The 25728-nt window shown below is 38.7% G+C and overlaps 1 protein-coding gene across 1 annotated transcript; it reads left to right on the plus strand.

The window, feature by feature from the left end:
* The first annotated feature begins 3746 nt into the window (after nucleotides 1-3746).
* Nucleotides 3747-25629, plus strand: LOC134743593 (U4/U6.U5 tri-snRNP-associated protein 1). The gene is made up of 16 exons (XM_063677155.1): nucleotides 3747-3983; nucleotides 11275-11413; nucleotides 11884-12056; nucleotides 12505-12637; nucleotides 13144-13249; nucleotides 13849-13983; nucleotides 14366-14479; nucleotides 14971-15096; nucleotides 19766-19843; nucleotides 20817-20945; nucleotides 21293-21374; nucleotides 22068-22201; nucleotides 22905-23063; nucleotides 23423-23703; nucleotides 24085-24319; nucleotides 25168-25629. The coding sequence occupies exons 1-16, from the start codon at nucleotides 3845-3847 to the stop codon at nucleotides 25291-25293; spliced, it is 2289 nt and encodes a 762-aa protein (XP_063533225.1). The 5' UTR covers nucleotides 3747-3844; the 3' UTR covers nucleotides 25294-25629.
* Nucleotides 25630-25728: the final 99 nt, after the last annotated feature.

A 25728-nucleotide genomic window follows, 5' to 3' on the forward strand; every position in this document is an offset into this window, starting at 1 on the left:
AGATGTTAACGATATCATAAGAGCAAAGCAGCATATTACATCACAGATGGTAGTCATAGATAAAATATATCGCGAACGGAGTTCTCACAGTCTAACAACACCGATGATTGATATCAAATTGCGTGGCCACTCTCTGACATATTAGGTCGCATGACGCTGTATCTTTCTCGTGAACTAGATTGTAACTAAGGACTGCTCGAAGCAATCTGGAACAGAACGCGCTAGAGTGTGAGTAATACCATTGGTCATAGGTAGACCAGTAACGGATCAGAGATGACAAACCGCAGCCGTGATCCTACTCAGCTCAACTCAGACATCAATAAACGCTCACACCAATCTCAGAATTCTGCTTTCAATCAGTTTAACACTATTAATGAATGCTCAAACCAGTCCCAGGATCATATTATTAATCAGCTCAGCACAAAACATTGATGAATGCTCAGACCAGTCCCAGTATCCTGTTATTAATCAGCTCAGCACAAACATTGATGAATGCTCAGACCAGTCTCAGGGATTCTTTATCAGTTCAGCAAAAATACAGATGAACAATCAGATCAGTCTCAGAAACGGCGTGCCTCAGCGCATTTCTACAACGTCATCAGAAATTATACGAAATCTCAGGCCATACCAATTCACAGCGCAAAAGCCGAGAGAGGCAGTTCGAGATTGAACGGCTAAAATACATTATAATTCACATTAGTGTTCTTATCATCAACTCAATCTTATTGGTGTTTCAATTATCATCTAATTGTTGATTTATTTACATGTTTGCCTATTGGCATCTAACTTCAATTAAAAGAGTAGCTTTTTCCTGCGGGGCGCGAGTGTCGCGAATATCGCGAATCGGCTAATAGCTGCCAACGTCATGGAGTAGATGGCGCTCGTAGTCACGTTTAAGTGAAATAACCGCTTCTAGGTTGTTGTGATTTTTAAGGGTAAAACAAGAGGGTATACGCGCGAACGACAGTAAGAAAAGGAGGTTGTGTGCGAACAAAGCTACGGCAAGAGTGATATTTGCTTTAGGATCTATTCAAGGAGTTTCTAATGGTGTTATTAGAATAATGAGGTGTCTATTGTAGATTGTGACTAACATTCATTGTGATATCAGTATTCAGAGTGTCAACAGTGATCCGAGGGAATTGTTCATGGCTAATGTAAGTGAAGTTCAATCATAATTATACGAAGGGTTTCGTCCCAAGATATTAGTAATTTAGAATTATAGAACACATTGTAGTTACGAGAAAGTGTAACCACTCATCATATGAACTTAAGGTAAACTTAGTGTGCGGAAAGGGGTCGCTATAAGGGGAGGTTGGAGGCGACTATGAAGCCCAAGTAACCAGATGGATAATCAGGTTTAACTCATGTTATACGTAGGTAACAAAGTAGGACACCAGCAATGAATTATCGTCATCTCACTAACGTCCAGGCCTCGTATAGGTATGCAGTATGTTTACATATCGTTTTTCCAGTATCAGTAAAGGCATCAGCTCATTCAGTAAAGGCATCAGCTCATTCGATAGGTTAATAAGTATAGTGAGCTTGACGACAGTTGGGTATATTTGGAGCACCTAATGGCAATGTGTCATAAATGTTACTATTTAATTTTGTTATCAAGAGAGAGACCTTTTTTTCTTCCGAAATTTCATGTAATAACTTGTAATTATAACAATTCAGTTGTTCATCGTAACTCCTCCAATTTCCACCACAAAAAATTTCTAAACTCGTAATACGGAGCATAACTGGTGTGACATCTTAATGTTTTTGGTTTTTTCTTATTCTGGAAGCAATTTTCGTAAGTCGACGATACTCTGATTTGAGCCTGGCGATGATCGTAATTGTTTTATGAGTTGCGATAATGTATCCTTTGTTCATTCTTGTATTACCACTTGCAATTTTTATTTTAAATTCCTCTAGTAGTGACATTATCGATCTTTATATTGTACCTCATTTTCATTACATTATTACCTAAAGATCTCTAAAAGCATATGTACTTAGTGGAATCTAATTGTAATAAATTTGAGTTTTGTATTACATTATTACTATTATTAAGGGTATCTCAAAGAATTAGTAATTACTTAGTGCAATAAAATTGTGGTTAATTTTAGTTTTGTGTTACATTATTACTCAAAGATTTCTAAAAGTATCTTATTTGCTTTCTTTTAATAAATAATTTTGATTCCTCATCGTATTTTTATGAATTCCTTTAACGAGATAAATCATAATTTGATTACTTTAACTAAGCAAAAAAACCACAAAGTACCCAATTGTGCTTTTTCAGCTTCTAGATCGATTAGTAACATAAGCACAACTGTGTACTTGTGCTTTTATTTCTTAGACATCATAGTGCAATACTAACACAAAAAACATAAGTACGCACTTATGTCATTTAATCTTAGTAAAGTTTATTCTATTTGTTTTACGAGGTAGTAACTATTTTTTCTAAATAACTTATTTAAATAAATAGATAATCGAATAATTTATAATGCATAAAAATTCTACACTATTACTTTGTTCATTAACAAAAGTTTCAACTTTGTACTTAGAATTTAACCTATTTGAACAGGAGCGCAAAGTTTTTTGGCTTTTTCTCGAAACTTACTTTTTGTCAGTTATGGTTTTTTTCCTTGAGACGGCAGAATAAGCTTAAGGGGCCCACTGACTATCAGTCCGCCGGACGATATCGGCCTGTCAGTTAGTACAAAAATTTGACAGTTCCGAACAACTGACAGGCCGATATCGTCCGGCGGACTGATAGTCAGTGGGCCCCTTTAGGTAATAAAAATGTATATATTATTTCTAAAGGCTAATCCACACTCGTGCGCAACTCGCGGCACGAAGCCGCGAACGCGAGTGTGGAGCGGGGTCGCAGATATACGATTATCGACTCCACACTCGCGCTCGCGGCTTCCCGCCGCGATTCGCTTACGTGTGGAGGTAACTTAAAAACTAAATCAAGCCGGTACAACACTATTCTACAAAAACAAAGGCGAACTTATCCCTTTAAGCGATCTCTTCCAGTTGACCTTTGAGCAATGTTTTGTGTAAATAGGTATGATAATAAAATGTAATCTGTCGTGTAAAAGTCCCTTCTTTTAGTTTTTTTAAACAAATCGTAAACGACATAGCGGAAAATGTTCACATAAAATTTTCTACAAAAAGGATTCTAGAGTTAGACACAGATAACTCTGCAGCGCTTTGATAGCATAGATAAGACTGCAAGTGTATAGTGTATTTATACGTCATGATTTCATAGAAGTTTGACCGAATTTAAACTATCGTGAGACATACTAACTTAGCGGTTTCACTCACGTATTTTTAGTCACTCGCGCGACATGTTTCGGAGAGCAGTACGTGACGCCCCCCCGATGTGACCGCTACTCACTCAGGCACTGTTGTCTGTTAGTGCGGGACGTCCACACTCATGCGCGAATCACTGCGAGAAGCCACGAACGCGAGTGTGGAGTCAGTCGATTTCGCTGATTAGCGGACTAGACTCCACACTCGCGTTCGCAACTTCGCGCCGCGATTCGCGAGGGACCTTAAGAAAACTACTCTTTGTTCTTCACTCGTGAATGATAAAATATTATACTACTCTTTGATGATAAACACCCATATTTCAAAATCATTTCGAAATAGAGTCCCTGAAATTCTGGGTTTGTGATGTCTGTGGAATTTCATTTCGTTCCGTTCGTTCCGTTCATTTCATCTTTTTAAAATCAATATGGCGTCGTTGTATTTGACAGATAAAACGTGTTGTGTTTAAATGTGTTTGAAGCTGTTTAATTTAGTGTTATTATCAGAAAACATACATACATTTTGTATTTAAATCGAACACCTCAAAATGGGTTCCAAAAAACATAAGAAGGAGTCAAAAAAGAAGAAGCACAGGAGTCGGTCGCGGTCTCCTTTGGAAGGCGAAGAACGTGAACGGAAAAGGCACAGAAAACACAAGGATCGCAAAAAGGACCGGTCCCCAGACGGTTAGTTTCACCTCCACTATTTTATTTTTTTACGTCTTACGCCGTTGATCATCTCTCTTTTGGGAACATTTGTGATTGTGCAACCGTGTGCAACAGATGATTAGTCTTTATGCGTTGTTTCTGTCACCCTGTGTACTGTGTAGAGATGATAATTGGCGGGACGTCTCCCCCGTTTGACTTGATAATGGCATTATCTGCTCGTTATTTCAGACTCGGTGGCATTCGCGTCGGGCCCCTGCGCCCGGAGTGCTGGTGCCGGCAGGTGGGTACTGTAATATAGTTGCCTCTTCTCCAATGTTATTGAAACAGTATTCCTTCTCTTCAAAACCACATACATAGTTCATACTATTCAACCCTAAGGCAAATAAAATAAAATAAATAAATAAATGTCATTTATTTCAAGTAACTATCAGACTCGAATTTATGGTTAGTATCGATGGACTTGTAGCTATGTTAAAAAACTATATTTCATAAAGGAAGAAATAATTAATTTCTAGTACCTCGATAATTGTTAAACATAATAGGTACTTCTAGAAACATGCAAATCATCACAATGCCTCAATTATGGGCAGTCAAACCTCTTGGCTATTGAACAAAACAAAAACACACAATGAAAACATAGCATAGATTGGACTGAACAAAACCAGCCGGACAACACATCAACAAAAAAAAAACAGTAAATATTATGTGACAATCTTAGATGAATCAGCCTAGGCTCACAGAAAGCTCCATAAGGGTTGGTACTAGATGACAATACATGTAATAGGGTCGGTTGCACCAAACCGTCGGTCAGCGTTTTACCGTTCGCAAAATTTTATTCTATGGAAAGTTTCATAGTTCTCTGCTGCTTGACGTTAATCAGTCTGTTAATTGTGGTTGGTGCAACTGGCCCATAGAGTTAGGCGGGACATGTTGCCAGGCAGTGAGGGCAGGTGAACCTAAATGTTGACATATTGCATTGGCTTTCATACGAAAGCCAATCCAATCTCCATCTGTTGGCTCGTTGGGTGGATGACGTTCGAAAAATCGCGGGGCACTTTTGGATGTGATTAGCCCAAGACTGGGATAAGTGGCGTACATGAAGAGAGGCCTATGCTCAGCAGTGGGCGACTGAAGACTAAAATGATGACGATGATGATAATAGATAGATAAATACTTAAATACATTAAGTCCATAGTTAAGGAGAAATCTTTGTGTTAAACATATAAATAAATCCCTTTAATGTGATTGAAACTCAAGGTCTCCAGTTGTATACTGACTAGGCTAAATACAACCTGTAGCAGAACAACAAAACCAGCCAATGCATTTTGTTCATTTTGTGTAAGTTCACTTAACAGAGGATGATAGGCCAGATAAAAGCCATTTTTAGGGTTCCGTACCCAAAGGGTAAAAACGGGACCTTATTACAATGGCTTCACTGTCCGTCTGTCTGTCACCAGGCTGTATCTTATGAACCGTGATAGCTAGACAGTTGAAATTTTCACAGATGATGTATTTCTGTTGCCGCTATAACAATAAATACTAAAAAGTAAAAAGTACGGAACCCTCGGTGGGCGAGTCCGACTCTCACTTATCCGGTTTTTTTAATTTATTTATTGTAGAATCAACAGAAGTATGCAACAGGATAATAGGTTACATTGTATGGAACATAATTATATTATTGAGATGAACACTTACTTCCTTAAACACACTAAAACAAACTCAAAAAAACCGGCCAAGTGGCGGCCGGCTAATAAACGGACTTAACTAAAAGGTGCCTCGTTTGCCAAATTTTAATGTTAGGTTAGATCGTTAACTATATTTTCTGACCTCCAAAAAATCTTGTGCCCGCGGATAATTTTTTTAGGACCTTTTAAAGTTAATTTTGATAAGTCCTAAAGATCTTTCCCATTTCAACTTAAAGTTTAAAAAAGTGGAAGTGACTTTTCAATATTAATTTTAAAAATCCGTGGGCACTAGATTTTTTGGTGGCCGGAAAAGATAGCAAATTCCCAATCTATCTTACATTTTACACACCCTGTATTTTTTACAAAACATCCTGTATTTTGTTTTAATAACAGCAAAACAAGGCTTTGGTTGTTATTAAGGCTTATAGAAATTAAATAAGTAGTCAATTGTTTCACATATTTCAATAAACATTAAATTAGTTTTCCTGTAATGATCAAATTTCTTTGTGGCCCTTATTTTCTTATCAGTAGTATATATTATATTCTCACAACTAGGCCAGTACGACACACACAATAACACACAAACAGAAGTACTTACGACTTGTTATATCACACAATATAGTTTGCAAAACTTTTTAATTATTTTATTACAAGAAGATAAAACAGAAGCATACGAGGAAGAACAATATCGACAGAATATACATAACTACATAGATTATGATATTTACGATGTTTCCTTGAGCATATCTCACCGAGAACATTTAACTTCAAACTCGGGTAAATCCATTCGACCCTCACAGCAAATATCTACCCTATTACCTTTTCCTAATACCGAAATCGCCTTTGTACTGCCTATCCTGTGTCATATTTGTGTTTTGTACAATAAAGAATATATACATACAATACATCGCATGACAAATGGATTTACCCGAGTTTGAAGTTAAGCGACTCATAAGTAGTATTAGAATGTACAAATACAAATACAAAAATACAAAAAATTTATTTCGTTACCAGGCATAGATGAAATATAGGATAAAACAATTGGTTTCACTTACAAATATGACAATTTGGTTAGCAGTAGCCCTCACACTAGGTCAAGCCTGTGTCGTGAGGACTAGGAAATTCAGTAGATTTATCAATAAGATGATGCGAAAAAATACAGATAAAACACGAGTTGCAAATATAAATCTAAATTAAACTACTTTTAAACCTAGCACTTAATTATTTTAACTACAAAAACTACTTGAATTTACAGTTAATAAACATAATAATCCATACTATCCATACTAATATTATAAATGCGAAAGTGTGTCACGCTTAAACCGCTGAACCGTTTAGTTGAAATTTGGTATAGAGATATTAGAGATAGTTTGAGTCCCGGGGAAGGACAGAATAGGATTTTATGTCGGAAATCATCCGGAAGAGAGTGAAAAGGCGGGTCAAATTGAGAGATTTAATGAATTGCCTGTGCTCAAATTGAATGATTCCTATTACACTTTATCCAGGCGCTAAACTTACTCTAGCTGCTGTTACTGATTCCACGCAGACGAAGTCGCGGGCAAGAGTTAGTATATTATATTATGAATGTTATGTTATGTTATATTACTACTTATCTATTTATTTTTTTGTTTTGTAATTTTGTGACAGCAGCCTTGAATGAGGCACGGGAGCATGAGAATGAATCAACATTACAAAGTAGCTTTGTTGTGGTGGTCGCAAGTTCTGTGTAAAGGAGCCCGTTTGCCTGAGTTAGAACGCGTAAGCGGTAAACTAAATAAGTGTTTGGACCTGGTCAACTTCTGCGGAGTGCGGAACTGTAGGGCTGCGAGTGAGAGGAGCTGCGGACAGTCTACATCGGCTACGCAGATGTTACGCAGCATCACTGCGTCATCAACGGCTCGTCGGGTATCCAGAGACAGTATATTATACTTGATCAAAAGATCAGCGTAACGCGGACTCTTTATTTTGAAATTCAGAAACGAAGGAATTTAATTTCTTCTGCACGATTTCTATTTTATCTATGTATAAATTTGATAGTATGGGCTCCACGCTACTGAAGCATACTCAAGATATGATCTTACCAGTGATTGATACAGATAAGAATGCCCTGCTTTTTAAACGGTTTAGATGTACGTATTATGAAGCCGAGCATTTGGTACGCTTTTTTTACAACGCTGTCTACGTGTAATACATCTAGAGTTAATTTAGATAAGTGCATACCTAAATCAAATCAATGTATACAACACGGAGTAGGATGGAGATGGCAAGTGGGCGTTCCCGTCTATCCGACAGTTAGTAGCGACCGACTCACTTTATGCACAGACTATGCTCAGTTGTTGTGTAAACTTCATGCTCGAATGACATTCACGTCGTACGTACGCTCGTCTAACAAAAATTGATAATTAAATTTAAAATGCCGTATTGTGCAGTATTAAGCTGCAGAAATCACAGCGGTTTAAAAAATCTTTCACGTGGAGGTATTTCCCATCACCGGTGGTTATTTATTTAAATATAATCCGATTAATACGAAAAATCTGTTTATTTTGCATTATTTACGAATGTTCGTTAAGTAAATCTATATTTTATCAGTTAGAACTTAGAGTTCACAATCCTTTGTCACTATTCTTTACGTTTATCTGGAATGTTCGCTATCCTAAATGTCAAATAACTTCGCTACTCAGATGCTGCGCAATGTCGATATTTATATCGATAAAGTTAAAGTTACGATATTTCAAGTTTGATGTTTGGTTCGGTAATAAATTATTATTTTAGACACGTTTCTAATTATTATTTGGGATAATCAATGTCTAAGTAAATATGGCAGCTCTGGTCATCAAGCACTAAGTTAAGTCGGGGTCATTTCATGGCAATCTTTCAAACCTTCGTATTCCTTTACATACGTTTTTGTTTTTTACACCCATCATATTTTCATCGTTAAAATAATTAGACTAGGTACTTAATGTACTTATGCGTACAATGCATGCAATGTGCCATGAATAAACGATTTATATTTTCTATTTCTTTATTATTAATTATTGTAGGTTCCCACAAGATGCCGATATTAAAAATAAATGGATCAATGCTACTGGGCAAGAAAATTAGTTTCCGCAAAAATATAGCACCATTTGCTCGGAGCATTTCTTAGAGAAAGATTTCTGGGGATAAAATTGCCATACATCTCATCTAGCGTCCACACGCCTAAAACTTAGTTACTAATTTAGTAATTATTAAGTGTTCCATACCACGCAAACTAGCGTCAAATATTGGAATTTTGCCGCCCCCCTTCCTGATTTGATAGGTCACAATCTTACAATCAAATCAAGTGGGATCGATGAGCCAGTTTCATGTATGCTTTCACACCATACAATTAATTTGACAATTTAATCAGGTTGTCCCGTCTAGATTGACCTTAAATGCTGCTACAAGTAAATATATTGTTAAAGACGAATACTTACCTATGTAAGTAATTGCAGATTTGTTATTACAAAATAACAGCAATACCGAGTTAATAGACCTTTAAAGAACTATGATTTTATCTGTTTGACTTTAATGTTCACATTAACAACCTAGTTGGTCAATTAATAAGAAACAAATTTCTAGTTAGATATTTGTTGTACTGTACTACATATTATTTTTCTAACAATCACGATTATCACTACCTATATTATAATCATAAATAAAGTATCATCTAAATGTGTTAAAACATACGGTAATGAAATATCAATACCTAACTGAACACACAAATATCGATAAAACACTCCGATTACACTGTCCCCTCCCTATATCGAATGGAACGAAGTTCCAACGGTTAGCTACTCGCAGGCGTGTAGAGATCTCGAAAACACCAGTGTAACGTGACCGTGAGATCCGTAACAAACCATGCGTAATTAGACCTTACTTATACTGGTTTTTTAGCCCTTTTCTCGCCTGTAATAAGTAAGTGATTTTAAAACTATAAAATAACGCCATCTGGTGTTGAGTAGTTGTATTAGGTGAACGTTGAGCGAGCTTTTGTGAGATTAATGAGATAATGAAAGAGTCGTATGTCATATAGCTTTGACATTATATTTTAAACCGTCACTCATGTAGCCTACAGTTGATATTCGTTCGAGAAATGTCCACCGGTAATAACCTTTTGGTATGGAAAGTTGCTACGAATCAGAGCAATTTTGTAAGTGTGTGACGTATTTTAACGTGGCTATGAATGTGTGAGTTTAGCGACACTGGTTTTCATACTAAATAGGAGTCATTTCACATCCACTAGTTTATTAATTCGTGGTATACAACGATGATTTTCAAGTATTTTTTTCTTTTTCAAAATATGGCGTCTGATTGTCGCTATGTTGTTTATTTCTTATATTCATGTCTTTAGTAACACTCGGCCATTTAAGACAAATCGATTGACGCAAGAATCATCAAAAACGGCCCACTCGTTTATAGTCTCCAGAATGCCACAAAAGAAGACATAAGTACATACTTAGGGCCAGTTGCACGAACCACAATTAACAGACTGATTAACGTCAAGCAGCAGAGAACTTTCAAATTTTCCATACTATAAAATTTAGCGAACGGTAAAACGCTGATTGACGGTTTGGTGCAACCGACCCATAGACTGATAAACACATTACCCTCCGTTGCGTTGCGCTGTCGGTGTCAGGTAAAAGGAATGTTCCAATATCCATATTAAATGCCAATGTCAAAAAATGACAATGTTATGTTTGTTGTCAATGATAATGGTCTTAAAACGCACACTGCACTTTCCGGCTTAGCCAAGCCCGACTCAAGCTTCTTTAACACGAAGCTTTGAAAAGCTTATAACTCAGGAAAACGTAACGTAACGGGGCGTCCATGGTAAGCCAATGGAAACGTATTTGAGCTGCCTCCGTGCCCGCTGCTCAAATCCCTTGAAAGCTCGACGCTACGCGGTATGCCCCGACGAACGCGATGGAGGGCGTACACACTTCAAAGCAGGGACCGGACAACCCTTTCCGCGATAAAACCCTTTCAATGGGCGACACTTAAACACGGCTAACACATTGAAAGACTTTCCCTTTTGAACTGCAAGCCCATTCATACCCTTACCTTTGACTAACCCTTACCGAAAAGCTAACCAAAAATAAGGCTAGCTCTCAATAAGGGTTACCCTTATCTTTAAGCGCTTTTTATAAAGGTTTCCCTTTGCGTGAAAGAGACAGGATTAGTATATATCTACGGTAGTGTATGAAAAGTAAGGAAAATACGTGCCTAGTCAAAGAACGCCGCCGTCGCCGCCGACGATCGCTCGGATTCGAAGTAATGTGTGCTTTATGAACAAGGTAGACGACTTAAATTAGCATGCTTATATGCTAAAAGGGAAGCCCTTTATAAGGCTAACCCTTATAAGCAATATGCAAGGTGTTGGTGAGCGGATGATAAGGGTTTTGTAAGGGTATTTGGGCTACCGATTACTCAAATGTGGTAGCTTTATATAAGGGTTTTTAAAACCAAAACAAAGGGTTTCGTCTGGCAAAGGGTATGGTGAGTTAAGCCTTATGCAATACCCTTATAAAACCCCGATAAGGGATAGCGGGCCGGTCCCTGCTTCAAAGTATAATTTGCCCTAATACTGTGTTTATTTGTTGCAGTTGAGGAGGTGCCAGTGGATTCTCATTTAACGGAGCGGTACGAGCCGGGTTTCGAGTCGTCGCCTAGCAGCAACGGCGAGCGCGAGCGTGAGCGAGAGCGCAGCTTGCGGAGGGAGCGCGTGCGCGAGGATCCTGTCAGGTATGCTGTAGTTTAGTTGGGGATCAGATAGATACCCGCCACCTTTTACCACACTTTTAGGGCCTATTGATAATTTAATGAAATGTGAGGGATACAGAGTAGATGTGTCCTTGCCCGTGTCATGGGATGCTCGCAGAGGCAGCACCCGCCGGCGTAAAGACTATTTAGACTTAATAATATTTGGAGAAATTGATGGACTAAATACTATTGAATAAAAAACCGAACGCCTGTATAAGTAATGAAATATACTAACATGTTCTTATTTTTATCTTGCTGGATCCACAGCAGTCGAGTAGTCGCGTTAGCGTAAACATCCATACACATTTACATACTTTGCGTGGATAAAGTACGAGGTTCCTTAAGACAATTATAAAGGCCAATCGCTTTAGTCGCGCAGCGCAGCCTGCGATAGCATCGGGCAAAAGCCTCTGCCGCACGTTTGCGAGTATTAATATTCTCCTTTTTTACAGCACGCGCGAAGTCAGTTACCCGCGGGACAGTCACTCGCGCGAATCGTCACCTCGCGCAGGTGGGAGCGCGGTCGAGAGCGCCGGCGCTGGGGAGAGCCTCTCCATCCAGGACACGAACAGACTGCGAGCCAAGCTCGGGCTGAAGCCTCTAGAAGTTCAGGAGAAACCAGATGGTAAGTAGTAGCAACGCATAAGATATATTTTTTTGTAAGTTGTAGCTTATTATTAAATCGCAAGTATAGAAAAGAGCACCGGCGCTGGCATAGTCTCTCCATTGAGAAATAGACCGAAAGCCAAGCCTGACTCAAGCTCGTTTTGGTAAATAATACGCCAGACGCCTGATCGATCAGTACCAGCACTGCTGCAAGTAACCGGTTAGCGCTCTTTCTCACCTCTTTTTCGATTTTACGAATAAGTTTGACGCCCCGCTGCAGCTGGTTAGTCTGACAAATAATGTATTTTAGGTACGATCGTCGAATACGAGGAGTTTTGATCCTTGTTGAGCAACATATCCGGTTAACGAGAAGTTATGGCAGATCTTGTAGAAAATTCTTAGTGCTCGAATGCAGCTTTATTGTATCATTAAATTAAATTATAAATTAAATTGCTCTACTTCCACAGATGACGGCAAGTTCAAAGATGATTTGGGGGAGTTTTACCACAAGCCGGCCGCGAACCTCGCGCAGCAGCGCCGCACCGAGAAACTACGCGAGCGGCTGGAGTTGCGCAAAGAAAAAAGACAAATGGAAATGAAGTAAGTGCAATCAAGATTTACTTGATTCGAAGGATCAAGGTTTACTGGCAAAATAGTTTCTTAATGGCTAAATAGGATGGGAATAAGTAACCTTTTTCTTTGAACTTGGCTGGACATGTCTAGAATGTCTAGAACAATCAGTTATTTGAAGCTATGTTTACATTTATGTTGCAAATGAAAGGTAAAATGGTGGTCACAACAAAATATTTTGAACTCGCATCAGAACCCAGTAAAAACTTACGTGGATTAAGGTCATATTCGGATTAAGACTGATGCAGCGTTACTGCAGTGGAATACAGGCGTTGTCACTGTCAATTTTTCGTTTATAAATTACCTTGTAGTTACTATATACATTGCTGTCTGGCTTGGAACGTTCAACTTCATTGTTCATCTTGTCAAGGAACTTAACAGTAACATGGTCCAATTCTCGCTGCAGCACTAAAGCTACAGTCATCATATCACTTCTGCCAGTTTTTGTATATATAATAAGAGTAATAATATTTCAGGCTACAAACAACACTGCTGGCAGAGGGCTCCGACGATGAAGATGCGTCGGCCTGGGTGAACAAGTCTCGCGACATTGACAAACAGAAACAAGAGGCTGCTAAGAGGGTAATCTATTTTCAAATGTATTGTCTGTGCTGACTGTATAGTTAGATTTTTTTAAGATGACCGAATAGTAGGAAGAGCTCTTAAGAATAACAAACATTGGGACACATAAAAAAATTGCAATTTTACATGATAGGTTAAAAAAATATCTGTGTTTACAGTACAGAATATTTACTTACTTACTTAAACTTATGAAATTCATCTAATTCACGTAGTCAATCTTCAACATATCAAATTGATTTGACAACTTATAAAAACGATGCGTCGACATATTTTTACAGTTTTCCGATCAAAACATTCTTACAGTTTTCCGATATACCAGGGTTTCTCAAACTATTGCTAATAACCTTACATACTTTTATAAAATCTGCCACACAACTGCAAATCTCATCTTTAAGCAATTGTTTCAAAACTCATTTATAGCGAACCTTTTACAATCACTCTAACCCCTGAGGATTTCCTAACGCCACGTTGAGAAATATACAGTGTATAATAATCTACGGCCTCTGAACGAACCTTCCAATAAGCTTTTCAGCGACTGGAAACCATATCCACTTATAAAATGTAAAGATTTTTTTATAATAATTGTTTGTTGTCATCAGGCGGCCCTGTTGGATGAGATGGACGCAGTATTCGGTGTGTCAGCCCTGGTCGAAGAGGAGGAGCGTGCCGACCGCTCCCTAGCCTACAGTGCATCTGCGCTGACGGGCCTGCGGGTCGCACACGACCTCAACTCTGTAAGTACACATTTCGGATCCACGGGTTATGGAAACAGGGCTCCTTAAGGCGATAAATGGTTTTATTTTGCATAGGCAGTAACCTAGACAATTTGAAGGTTGAATAATTCATTTTAATCTTTGAAAGGGGAGCTTCTCAATTTGTTGGGATATTTTACTATGTATGTTCCCTGTTAACTTGAAGGCTCCTGGGCCAATTATAAAAATCCTGTATTAGTTTAAAAGGTATACTTGATGGTTGGTTGAATAATGACGGTAAAGTCAAACTGCTGGTGAAGACTATAAAATGATGGCATGTTTTGTGAAGTCAGTTCTTTATATATATTATAAGGTTTTGTCAGTAGAATTAAGTGTAAATTAAATACCTGTATTTATTCACCAGTTGGCAGACGAACGCGACACAGTGCTGACGCTGGCCGACAAGGACGTGCTGGCCGAGGACGCGGAGGACGTCCTCGTCAACGTCAACATCGTGGACGACGAGCGCTACAAGAAGGTACGACACGATACATAACACGCTCACTCTGCCGCTGCGCTGCGGGCAGGACATTGAGCGACAGATTGTTGTCGGAAATATTTCCGCAACTATACTGTAGCACAGTGGTCCTTAACTGGTGGTTCCTGGAAACATCTAAAGTGGTGCGCTCATCTTTATAAACAGAACAAGCCTCTGTTGATTTTATTCAATATTGTGTTAACTTTAAAACAGTTTGCCGTATCGTGATCAAGGAATAGTTTTTAACCTTTACTTATGTTCTTGCTGCTGCCTCAAGTCTCAACAAGTTACTTTGTACAGCGTCAAGGTGTTTAATGTCCCTGCTCACTGCCCTGCCCTCAACAGCTAACTGTAAATAAGGCTTAAATGTTTTGTTTCGTATCAGATTAATGCCCCGATAACAAAAAAACAAATCCTTATATTTTATTTGTGTAACACATAACATAAATGTATGCCATTTATGTTTCAACATGTTTTATATCTGTCCTCAGAACATCGAGTCCCGCAAGAAGGCCAAGACCGGCTACCAGGCGTACGACGACGAAGCGGACCTGGAAGCCGCCGCCCTGGGCTATGTGAAACCCGTGCTCTCCAAATACGATGAAGAATTGGATAAGGTAACCAAGAGGATGATGGTGTATTCCCATTTGTCCCCGCCGGGCACAGATGGGAATAAGCGCTTCATATTAATCATTCCCATTTCTTCCCGCCTCACGTATGACGGCGGTCACGTGGGGCGGGGACAAATGAGAAAACACTAGGATGACGGAGTATTCCAGTAGAGCATCATGTTCGAAAGCTGCTCTTTTTAAATTTCTAAAATGTTAGAATAGTGTTGACGATATTTCATGGCTTGAATTAAAATTGTTTGTGTCAACTCAAAACGGCTTCCTACATATCGCAAAAAAAAAACAAGACAATTGCGTGCCCAAGCGACAATCTGGTGGAATAAATTTCTAAATTTATGAAATCCCGATTACAAGATTTTGCCATGCTTTCATTTCTTATCCTTATTAAAATGGGTGCGGGTTGCGGAAAATTTCCTAAAAGTTGGAAATGTTCTCAAAAATTTCTGGAAAATTTCATAGCAATTAATTGGAGACGGGATGTTTCAATCTTCATATAAAAATATGAGGCTTCCGAAAACTTCCCTTGTAGAAGTTTCGCACTTTTGGAAAGTTCCAGCGAAAAACATTACAGACTTATCACAACTCGAAATAAAATAATTTTGACAACAATACGCTTAATAGAATTTTCACTATCAATCACATTGTGAGTTTAACATTGTAGGCCGGTCACCACAGTTCAAAATGTATGAGAAATCTACATTAATTCTCACATTAGAGATTTTTTGAGATGTGATTACCTATGTTACAAATAATATATTTTGAAAAAAATCTCCACAAAATATGTCAATTTTTTTTTATAAATCCAAATTATTACTAAAATAGAAAAATAAACCAAAACATCAATCCCCACACTAGAGATTTTCTAATATGCTGTTCTCAAGCATATACTCATTAAGTATTTATATTTTCTTCCAGCTTGACACAGAAACCTGCCCCCAATAACTTTCTTTATTAAAAAATTTTTTTACATAAAAATAACAACTAATGTGTACATAAAAATTACATGTTAATTAAGCTCTTTATATTTACTATATTCTACAAAAAAATCTCTAACGTAAATGAATCCGTTTAATTACTATTAACCATTTTTGTTTCGAATTTTTTTTTGTTGCTTATAGAAAATGGACACTCGACTTTTGTTTCACCTTCATAAATCTCTTACTCATGTTAGTGTAATAACAAAAAAATTCTCACGTATATGTAATATTGTATGGAACACAACCATAATTATTACGACGTCCAAGCTATTTAAATTACCCACGCAGACACTAACTGACGGGTACTGATTCACTGTAGAGAACGTTTGATCGACTTCCATATCTCCGTCTCACTTCAATGTTCGCGGTAGACGATCGGTCCGCTTGAACTGCCGAGAGTTCGCGATGCGGTCGACCGTTAATTCTCCCATGACTAACTTACCCAGTTTAATCGGTACGCGTAACGATTGTTTACGCATGTTTAATTTTGATTGCGCGCTTACTTAACACACCTCAGGCAAAGCTCCGATAAAACGCGCAATGCATACATTGCGGCATATATCTCACGTACGTCAGCTATGAGGCTATGACATAGCAATGACAGACAGTGGCAGTTAGTGCCAAATTAGAATACAGACTTTTCTACCAACCATAAAGTTTAGTGCAAAGAGAATTTTAAACTCCTTAGTGAAAACCTCACGGTTTGTGCGAAATTGAGCGTTAAGCTATGCTATGCTAATAAATGATGGTGTGATTTACGGAAACTAATAATAGATATAATTTATTTTATTGTATAATATAGGTACATTCCCGTTTCATTTACACCCAATATTATATACTTTTCCGTAAATGCGTTTATAATTACTGTAACCGTCTGTGTAGTGTACCATAATATACGCGATGGTTTGTCCTCCGGGCCCAAAATCGATGATCCCCTTTGATTATTTATTTTAAATGAACGTCCAAAACCAGACAGGAAATTTGATTTTGACATTTACGGCTACTGCCGTAGCAGTCGACAGCAATGTTGCGCTTCAATATTGCTGCAGTCGACTGCATTGCTGCAGAAAACGTGAAAAAGGTCATTCAATTCAATGGGTAGTAGGGTTATAAGATGAAATGACGCAATAATGAAACTAGTAAATTAACAATATTATATTAAATCATTATTACATACTATTTTACTCGCACTAAAAGGTTTACTACCAACATACTTCTTGGTGCTCAAATGAAATAAATAGTACATTTCGATGCTAGTGCGGAAAGTATGTCATTACTTCACGAGTACCGAGATAGGTATCTTGGCAAGACTCGGGACGAGTGAAGAATGACATTTCCGCACGTGTATCGAACGACGTTTTTTAACACAGTTGAGAAAAAATAATAAAAACAACAAGTGAGGAATAAAAACAACAAGTAAGCAATAAAAACTTTGGAAACTTAAAAAGCCGCTTAGTAAGAAAAAACGCCTCTTTTTTGACAGGCGTTTCGGCAGCTATTCCTTTAAAGTGATATTTTCCAGAATGAACAATAAATGGGCTACATTGTCCATTTTTATATTTAGTGCAAATCGCCACACTGTAATTGTAACAGGGAAAATTGTCACAAAAAATTACATAACATTTAATTTTTTTGTAAACAACTCATTTTTTTGTATGGAAAGGTCTAATAATTATTTCAAAAATGAATTCCTCGTTCCTAAATTATACGAAAATTATATATAAGTTGCCCTAGTTGCTAAGAACAGGAAGAAATATAGCATAGATTGGACTTGGGGAGCCGACCCTTTCACCCCCCTTTTGGGGGGCGTTACGATCTCGTGGCTACCGGGCTGAATCAGTTTTATTTGCCGTAAGGAACAATCAATCGTGCCAAGCGGCATCGCCTGAGACAAAAGTGCATACTCAATGCGCTTACTTACCACTATAATTTAATAATCAAATTAATGGGCCCTGGAGGGAAATTCTCAAGCTCATTTTACTTAAAGGAGACATTTTATTTAAAAAAAAAACTAAACTGCATTGAAAGGTTTTTTTTTTTCAATTTTGCTTGTCTAAAAATATTCTTGAGTACTAAATATTCGATTTTATGGAAATTTTGTACGACAGACGAGTGTAAGACCTAATGTTCCTTGAAGAAATGTTATCATTAACATTAACTGTATCGACTAGTACAATAAAATAGGGAGTGTTTATTGTTTGGAATTTTTAGTCGGTTCGATTCCCAGGCGAGACAAGCGAATTTCAAAAAACCTTTAAATGCAGTTTTGTTTCTTTTTAGAAATAAAATGAACTAACAAGGTTTTAAGGCACTTTCCCTTCAGGGCCCATAAAAAATTTCCACACTGTATATTCAGAGCACGTCTTATTCTCAACTGTTATACCTTAGACTAATATAACTTGATCCCAAGTTTCCTTACAATTATACGTAATCGAGGGCCAGGTTCATGCTGGTTTCATGTCGCGATGCGCTCGCTGACAAATACCAAGCGGTAAGAATTGCTGACATTTGCGTCTTTTCACTCTCACAGCACCCGCTACTAAAAGCATCGGATGACAGGATCGTTGAAAAGGGACAAACATATCGTTTGACGTTACGTTACTCTTCTCGTGAATTGTCAAAATTTAAAATTCGAAATTAGCTTTATAATTTGTCCGGGCGGCTATTCGAAGTATAACTAAGTGGACGGTCCTTACTAACCAGTAAGATTCAGATCAAGCATAATAGATAGTTGTAAGACTTCAAGGGTCTATTTATATCTGACACAGCATCCAGTATTCTAAACGTTTTGTGAATAGATATAAAAATTTGACAGCTATCGTTTTTCATATAAAGACAGACACTTAATGCATTGAACTATTGAACCTTAACGCAATGCCATAAGCCATAAGGTATAATTTCCTAATATACCTTGAGGCTAATTCGAACTTTGTTATTAAAGATGTCATTTTTTTAATTTGCGTGTGCGTTTCGCTCGTACTAGTTAAAATATGTTTTGGTGCGAGCGAGACGGTCGGGCGAATGATAACAAAATGATATATTATTGACATCTTAAATAAAGTTCGAATTGGCCTCTGTGAATGCCTGGAAAAACCGCATACTTTTTAAATTTTTTATGCTGGAAATTGATTTAATTATCGAGAGAAAAATGAATATGTTATTCTTCCATAACTTGTGCAGTTACTGGCAAAAAACTAGAAATGTCCATTAATTGTGCAGAACATTATTTGCTGTTTGTTTCCAAAATCTTGCTGCTATTCTACAAATATAGTAGTGACTCGGGAGATTTTTAAACATGATCGATACAACTACTTCATAACCACTATAGTAAACTTTTCTCTCGGTGTGGGAGTTCCTCGGTCATGAAAAACTTACAAAATAATAATTTGTTTCAATAAATCTATAATTTACATTATTGTCGAGAGATATTCTGACCGTGTAGTCGTATAAGCTTCATAACCCATTCTACGAAAAATATCTTATGTGGGAATTATTGTTTAAGTAGTATAAAAGATTTAAAAAAAAGTTTTATTTCTCAAAAACGGGAACTGATATCAAGTTGTTACTTTACAGACGGGTATTCAATATGATATAGAATTCACCCATGTAGAAAAATTTGAGTGTGCATTTAATGTAACTTAAACTTTATATTGACTCCACTATTGTGGATTATTTCATAGGAAGCGGCGGAAAAACGTCGCGGCTTCGTTCTCGGCGACCGCGCCGGCATCGAGGCGCAGCGCTTCCGAGACATGATGGTGAGTGCCCACTGCTTCTACTATAAAGGTTCATTGTCATTGGTTGATACCACATGCGGGACAGGGGAGATTTCCATAAAGTATGCCATAGGCCCCGCATTCTGGTAACTGTTTTCATTGCTCTATGGGCCCGCATGCGGGGTGCGGCAGTCCAAAACGCATGCTATTATAAGTTTCACTGGTCGTTTTACCGCCTACGGGGAGTCACCGCACGCTGTATATCGACCAATTAAACTGAGCCTTATGCTTTTATTGACTGTGTGCAAGTGGCGCTAGCCTGGTGGCTGTGGAACACATGACTCATTTCACTGTCGATAGATATCAAATACGTCGAGCGATCATCGCTTTGAGTTCTCCGTATCACACGCATGGCTCATAGCCAATAATAGTACATTATTGTCGAGGCTCGGAAGTAGCTACTTGCTGGCTGAGGATTCGTTTTAAACGGACGACCTTGGGAGTCCGTTTAATTGAATCCGAAGCCAGCAAGTAGCCTTCCAGCCGAGTCATATATAGTGCTTTTCTCAAAAATGGCGCAATAAATGCAAATATAGTAGAAATATTTTACAGAAGCAACGTTCTTGTGTATATATTTTCACAGAAAAAAGTAAAAAGACTTGCTTTGCCGCCGTTTTATTTTTTTAATTAAAAATGGAGTCCCAAGTCCCAAAATCGAGACTGCAATGTTTTTAACTTTTTAATTTTTTGACTGACCATAAACTACGCACTTCGCGACCTACTTTTTAACCGGCAACGTCGACTTTGCCGTCCATTTTTGAGAAAAATACTTTGCTGGCTCCCTCTGTTGCATAATTGTATCCTTTAGTTAGATTGGCCTACGTTGACTCAACATGTGTACCGGGCATAAATCTTTGCGAATTGTGCTGTGGTCGATACGTAAAATCAATATTTGAGTCGAGAATGTGGCTTGTTTACTTTGATTCGAATTAACGCCTAATTATTATTATTCTAGCGTCAAGAACGGATGCGTGGCGGGCCAGACAAGAGGCTGGAGTCGCTCAAACTGCCCGAACTCAAGCTCGCGTCCGACTACCTCAGCGAGGCTGAGTTAAACGCCAAATTCAAGAAGACCAAGCGCAGGGTAGGTGCTCTTTGGTAGTCTGGCAAAAAAGAGTAGAAATTAAAAAATGGCAACATAAGTGTCGTCCCGTTCTTCTTAGATTGATTTGAAAGGGACAACACTACAGTGTTGCCACTTTTAAATTTCTACTTTTTTTTGCCAGTCTATAAAGTGGCCGTCGTCATTTTATAAATACGCGATATTAGTGCAAGTACTCTGCAATAGAAACACTAGTGACAAAAACAGTGTAGTACTATACAGGTCTTTAGTTCTTGTCTTGATTGATATTTAAAATAAGCAGCTAAGCTCATTAATCTAAGAATTATGTATTAGCATATTAATAACTACTTGTGTGTGTGTTTCGGCAGGGTAAGATACGCAAGAAGGCGAAGGAGGAGCCAATCGATGTCGATGATTATGACGCTGCACCTCTCGAAACCGACGACACAGGTACGCTCGCAACTTCTTTGCGCACGCTGAATCGATTTAGATGAAATTTGGCATAGAGATAGGTTGAGTCCCTGGGACATAGGATGGTTTTTATTCCGAAAATCATCCCTTAAGAAAGTAAAAAGCGGGGTGGAATTGAGATAATTAAGTAATGAAGTGTCTGCTAATTTGTGTGCATATATGCTCAAATTTAATAATTGCTATAAGATTTTCTCCATGCGCTATTCTTACTCTAGCTGGGGTTACTAAGTCCACGCAGACGAAGTCGCGGGCAAAAGCTAGTGAGATATAAATTTTACTTTAACAAGACCTAAATTTTGAGTCTGCTAAACATCAATTGAGTTATGTAATACTGAAGTAGGTTGAACGTTATTTTGAAATTATTAATATGTGGAAGTTTTATAGGTACCCTTTATAAGGCATTAATCAGTTATGCTAAATTTAAATCTATCATTTTGAAATAAAGTTCAAAATCAGGTGGGAAATATATTCCCTCTGCCTTATATTATAAAGACTTTAATATGTAAAAGCGTTTTAAATGCCGTCATTCAACTTACGCTATTTTTTATTATACACAAGTATGTAATACTAAAGCTTTGTTTGTAGGTTGTCTAGTCATCTTCTGTAGTTATTTTAACCGAATAGATTACCTGGAATCCTCGTATTTTTTATAAATGTAATTTATCCTTGCAGATGTAAAGGTGGAGCAGCTGAAGAGTTCTCTGGTAATCGACGAGGAAGAGGTGGAAGTGGACTCCGAGTTGCAAACGGCGTTAGCTCGAGCGCGCCGCCTGCGGCAGGCACAGCACACGCCCATCGTACCCAAGGTCAGTTACGATACTATTGCAATTTAATATAATATTATTGAAGTTTGCAAAATGCACGGAATTTATGTTATTTACACGAGATCTACATCTACACGTACGTTTCTAGCGTAAAAAATTAGTCATCAATGCTTACTTTACCACGGTTGGTCGGACACTTGCGTTGATCTATTGTATTAATAGTCACAATTATGTACATATTTGTTTTCACCACACCAGCTGGTAAAGGCTCTCTTAATTGTTCAAAAACTGATAAGAAAGTTGCATTTTATTCACATGTGAGGCAAAGTAATCAAATGCTAAATTTGAGTTGTTTTCGTATGTTTGCTGGTAGAATTGACTTTTAAATGATAAATATTTAAAAACATTCATGTTGAATCGATTATGCTTTGATTTTGTTTGATATTTTACTGTTAGTATTTTCCTTGTGTTGGTGTGGTGAAATTTTTTGTGTTTCACTCGGTGGCAAAATTTGTTTAACCCTCGTGCTTTGAAACCCTCGCCACGCTCAAAATTCAATTTATCGAATTTTGGAATCTTTCGCTTGTTCTGGTATCAATATTATATTAGCACGAGAGGTTAAACAACAACTTTGCCCCCTTGTAAAACAAATAACTATTATTCTGCTCAATAGACGAGATCTCTGTTATTCTTTTTTTCCGCATGTGTTATAAAATTTTATGTATACGGTCGTGTTTGTTCAAAGGTGGAGGAAATCCTGGAAAAAGAGAAAGAGGAGCCCGTATGCGAGGAGCCGGCCGACGGGGTCATGGTTCTGGACGCCTGCGCCGAGTTCTGCCGCACGCTCGGCGACATCCCCACCTACGGCCAGGCCGGCAACCGCGACCAAACGCAGGAGATTATGGTAAATATTATTGGCGAAATACGTAGTCAGTTTTGGAAAAACACACAAATTCTATGAGGGTCGTTTTTAGCGACAACGGTTTTCACATAATTCCTTATACACCTTTGATATTTAACATTATTTTTTCTGTTTTGTCCTAAGTTTAGCTGGGAGAGAATGCATCATATTTGCGATGAAAAGGTTCCAGATAGAACAATCTGTAGGTGTTTTTTTAAGAAAGGCGACAGAGTACCTCGATTCGTCCTCTGTCACGACTTTTACCATTGTTGATAAAAAAGAAACCATGGGCTATCATTTCATTTGTCATTCCCGAAACTCGTCTCTCGTCGTTAGTCATCATCGATATTCCACACATACAGGACTTCGAGCGGGAGGAGGCGGAGGCGGAGCCGGAGGGCGCGGAGGGCGCGGGGGGCGCGTGGAGCCGCGTGGACATCGCGGAGGAGGCGCCCGCCGACCTGCTGGCGGGCGGCGCCGCGCTGGCCGCCGAGCCCGCGCTGGGCCACGGCGTGGCGGGCGCGCTGCAGCTCGCGCTCAGCAAGGGCTACCTGGAGCGCGCCGGGCCCCAGCCCGCGCCCCGCTCCGCGCTCGCGCACCTGCTGCAGGCCAAAAACTACTCCATCGAGGACAAGACGCAAGGGTAACTTTCCAACGCTTCTTACGACCCAGAATTTCCTCCTATGGATCATTTGGGTTAAGGAAAAAAAAGAAACACATCTGTTCCCACTGCGAACAGCCACGGTTCCCACTAGCAAAAGCACCTAAATAAATAAGTAGGTAGATGGTTAAAACTTGGCTCTTATATTCCACCTTTTACCCAGTGGTAATAGGTGAGAAAAAAATTCCAGGTGCTAAGGAGGTAGCCCTGACCTTATAATTTGGGCTACCGAAGATAAATAGGAACCTTCAAAGATCAATTTTTCTTTATCATCTTTTAGCATAAATGACGTACGTAATTAGGTAACCGAGCGGGTTTTTCTAGCACGTCCGATGGAGTTATTTAGCAATAATTTGTGTGCAGCGACGACGATAAGCACGGGCGGCGCGAGCGCGGCGGCGGCGGCGGCGGCGGGCCGCTCACCGAGTTCCGCGAGAAGTCCTCGTTCCGGCCGCGCATCAAGCTGGAGTACGCGGACGACGACGGCCGCCCGCTGGCGCCCAAGGAGGCCTTCCGCTACCTCTCGCACAAGTTCCACGGCAAGGGGCCCGGCAAGAACAAGCAGGAGAAGCGCATCAAGAAACAGTTGCAGGAGGGGGTCAGTATACAGCTATTTAGGCCCTATTTCATGATTTCAAGGTTTAAGGTCTCTACTCATTATACCATATCGTATTGAACCATGACCATTAAATAAACATTGTTTCATAACCATGCATAACGTTGTTAGTGACCGTAGTAACCGCGTGTCATCCCCGTAGCATCCCTTAGTACCCGCGTTGTATTCGCGAGAGCCAGACTCGTCAGAAAGAGCGAGCGAATCGTTATCGGACTGGCAAGAGCGAGCAACAGATACAGCAACTCGTTTAATCGGGCTTAACCATCACCATACGCGGTTATAAGTGTTATAATTATAACCCAGTATGCTCACAGTTTCGCCGCCTGCACGCACCAATCCGGCAACGTTGCGTGTCATGCACGGAGCGTTTCGGCACCGGCAAAATATTCCCGCCGACAATTTTTGACGTTCCCTGCATGCCACGCGATGGTGTTGGTCGGTCACGAAACGGGCTACCACGGGTATAGTCTGAACTTTTCAATACAAAGATTTTTTGTTATCTGACTACTCGGTCATAATATGATATGGTGTAGTGGGCAGAGACCTTTAAATAAATTGAATAAGAAATAGTCCAATAAGGACGTAAAAACTTTGTTAAAAGGCGTACCTGAGCACTACATTATGTAGAGGTCAGAGGGGTGTCCTTTCATCAACAGTGGAATAGTGTAAATCATTCTGAATCCACTATCAGCCTAAATTAAAAATGTATCTTGATTATACCATGAAATTCACTTGACTGTAAACATTTGATATAATAAATTTTACATATAGTTTGCAACATTTTGGTTTGCTAAGCTTTCTGGGTATTACATTTTTTTTTTACTTTACAGCTGATGAAGAAGATGAGCTCAACAGATACGCCGCTAGGCACGCTGCAGATGCTTCAGGATAAGCAGAAGGAGACAAAATCAGCCTATGTTGTGCTGTCGGGTGCAAAGCGCGATCCACCGCGCTAACTGTAATGTAGCAGATATTGGTAAAAGTGGATATATAAACCCTTTAAATATAGGCATTTAGACTAGGGCCTATCCATACTAATAATATGTCAAATGTTCCATCAGAGTTCCGAACGTAATACAATTAAATTGCCTAATAAATCAAATGTACAAATGTTTCTGGCATTTCAAAAAATGCACAAAATGTTTGCTAAAAATACCAAATTAATTCATTCTGCATTCTAAACAGAATTTGTTTGACATAACCATGAAATTCAGTTACTGGAAGTAAAAATATAATTGAGATGATGATGAGTTTTCAATAATAGTATTCTGGAAATAAATTTGTTTAGACTACTTGTGTTTACTTTTAATTTTGACCCATCCACAGTCCACACACAAATAAATATGTTACCATGTTACGCATTGTTAACCCATTTTAAGTGAAAACGCGTT

The sequence above is a fragment of the Cydia strobilella genome, chromosome 1 (genome assembly GCF_947568885.1).
Source record: "Cydia strobilella chromosome 1, ilCydStro3.1, whole genome shotgun sequence".
NCBI classification, from domain to species: Eukaryota; Metazoa; Arthropoda; class Insecta; order Lepidoptera; family Tortricidae; genus Cydia; species Cydia strobilella.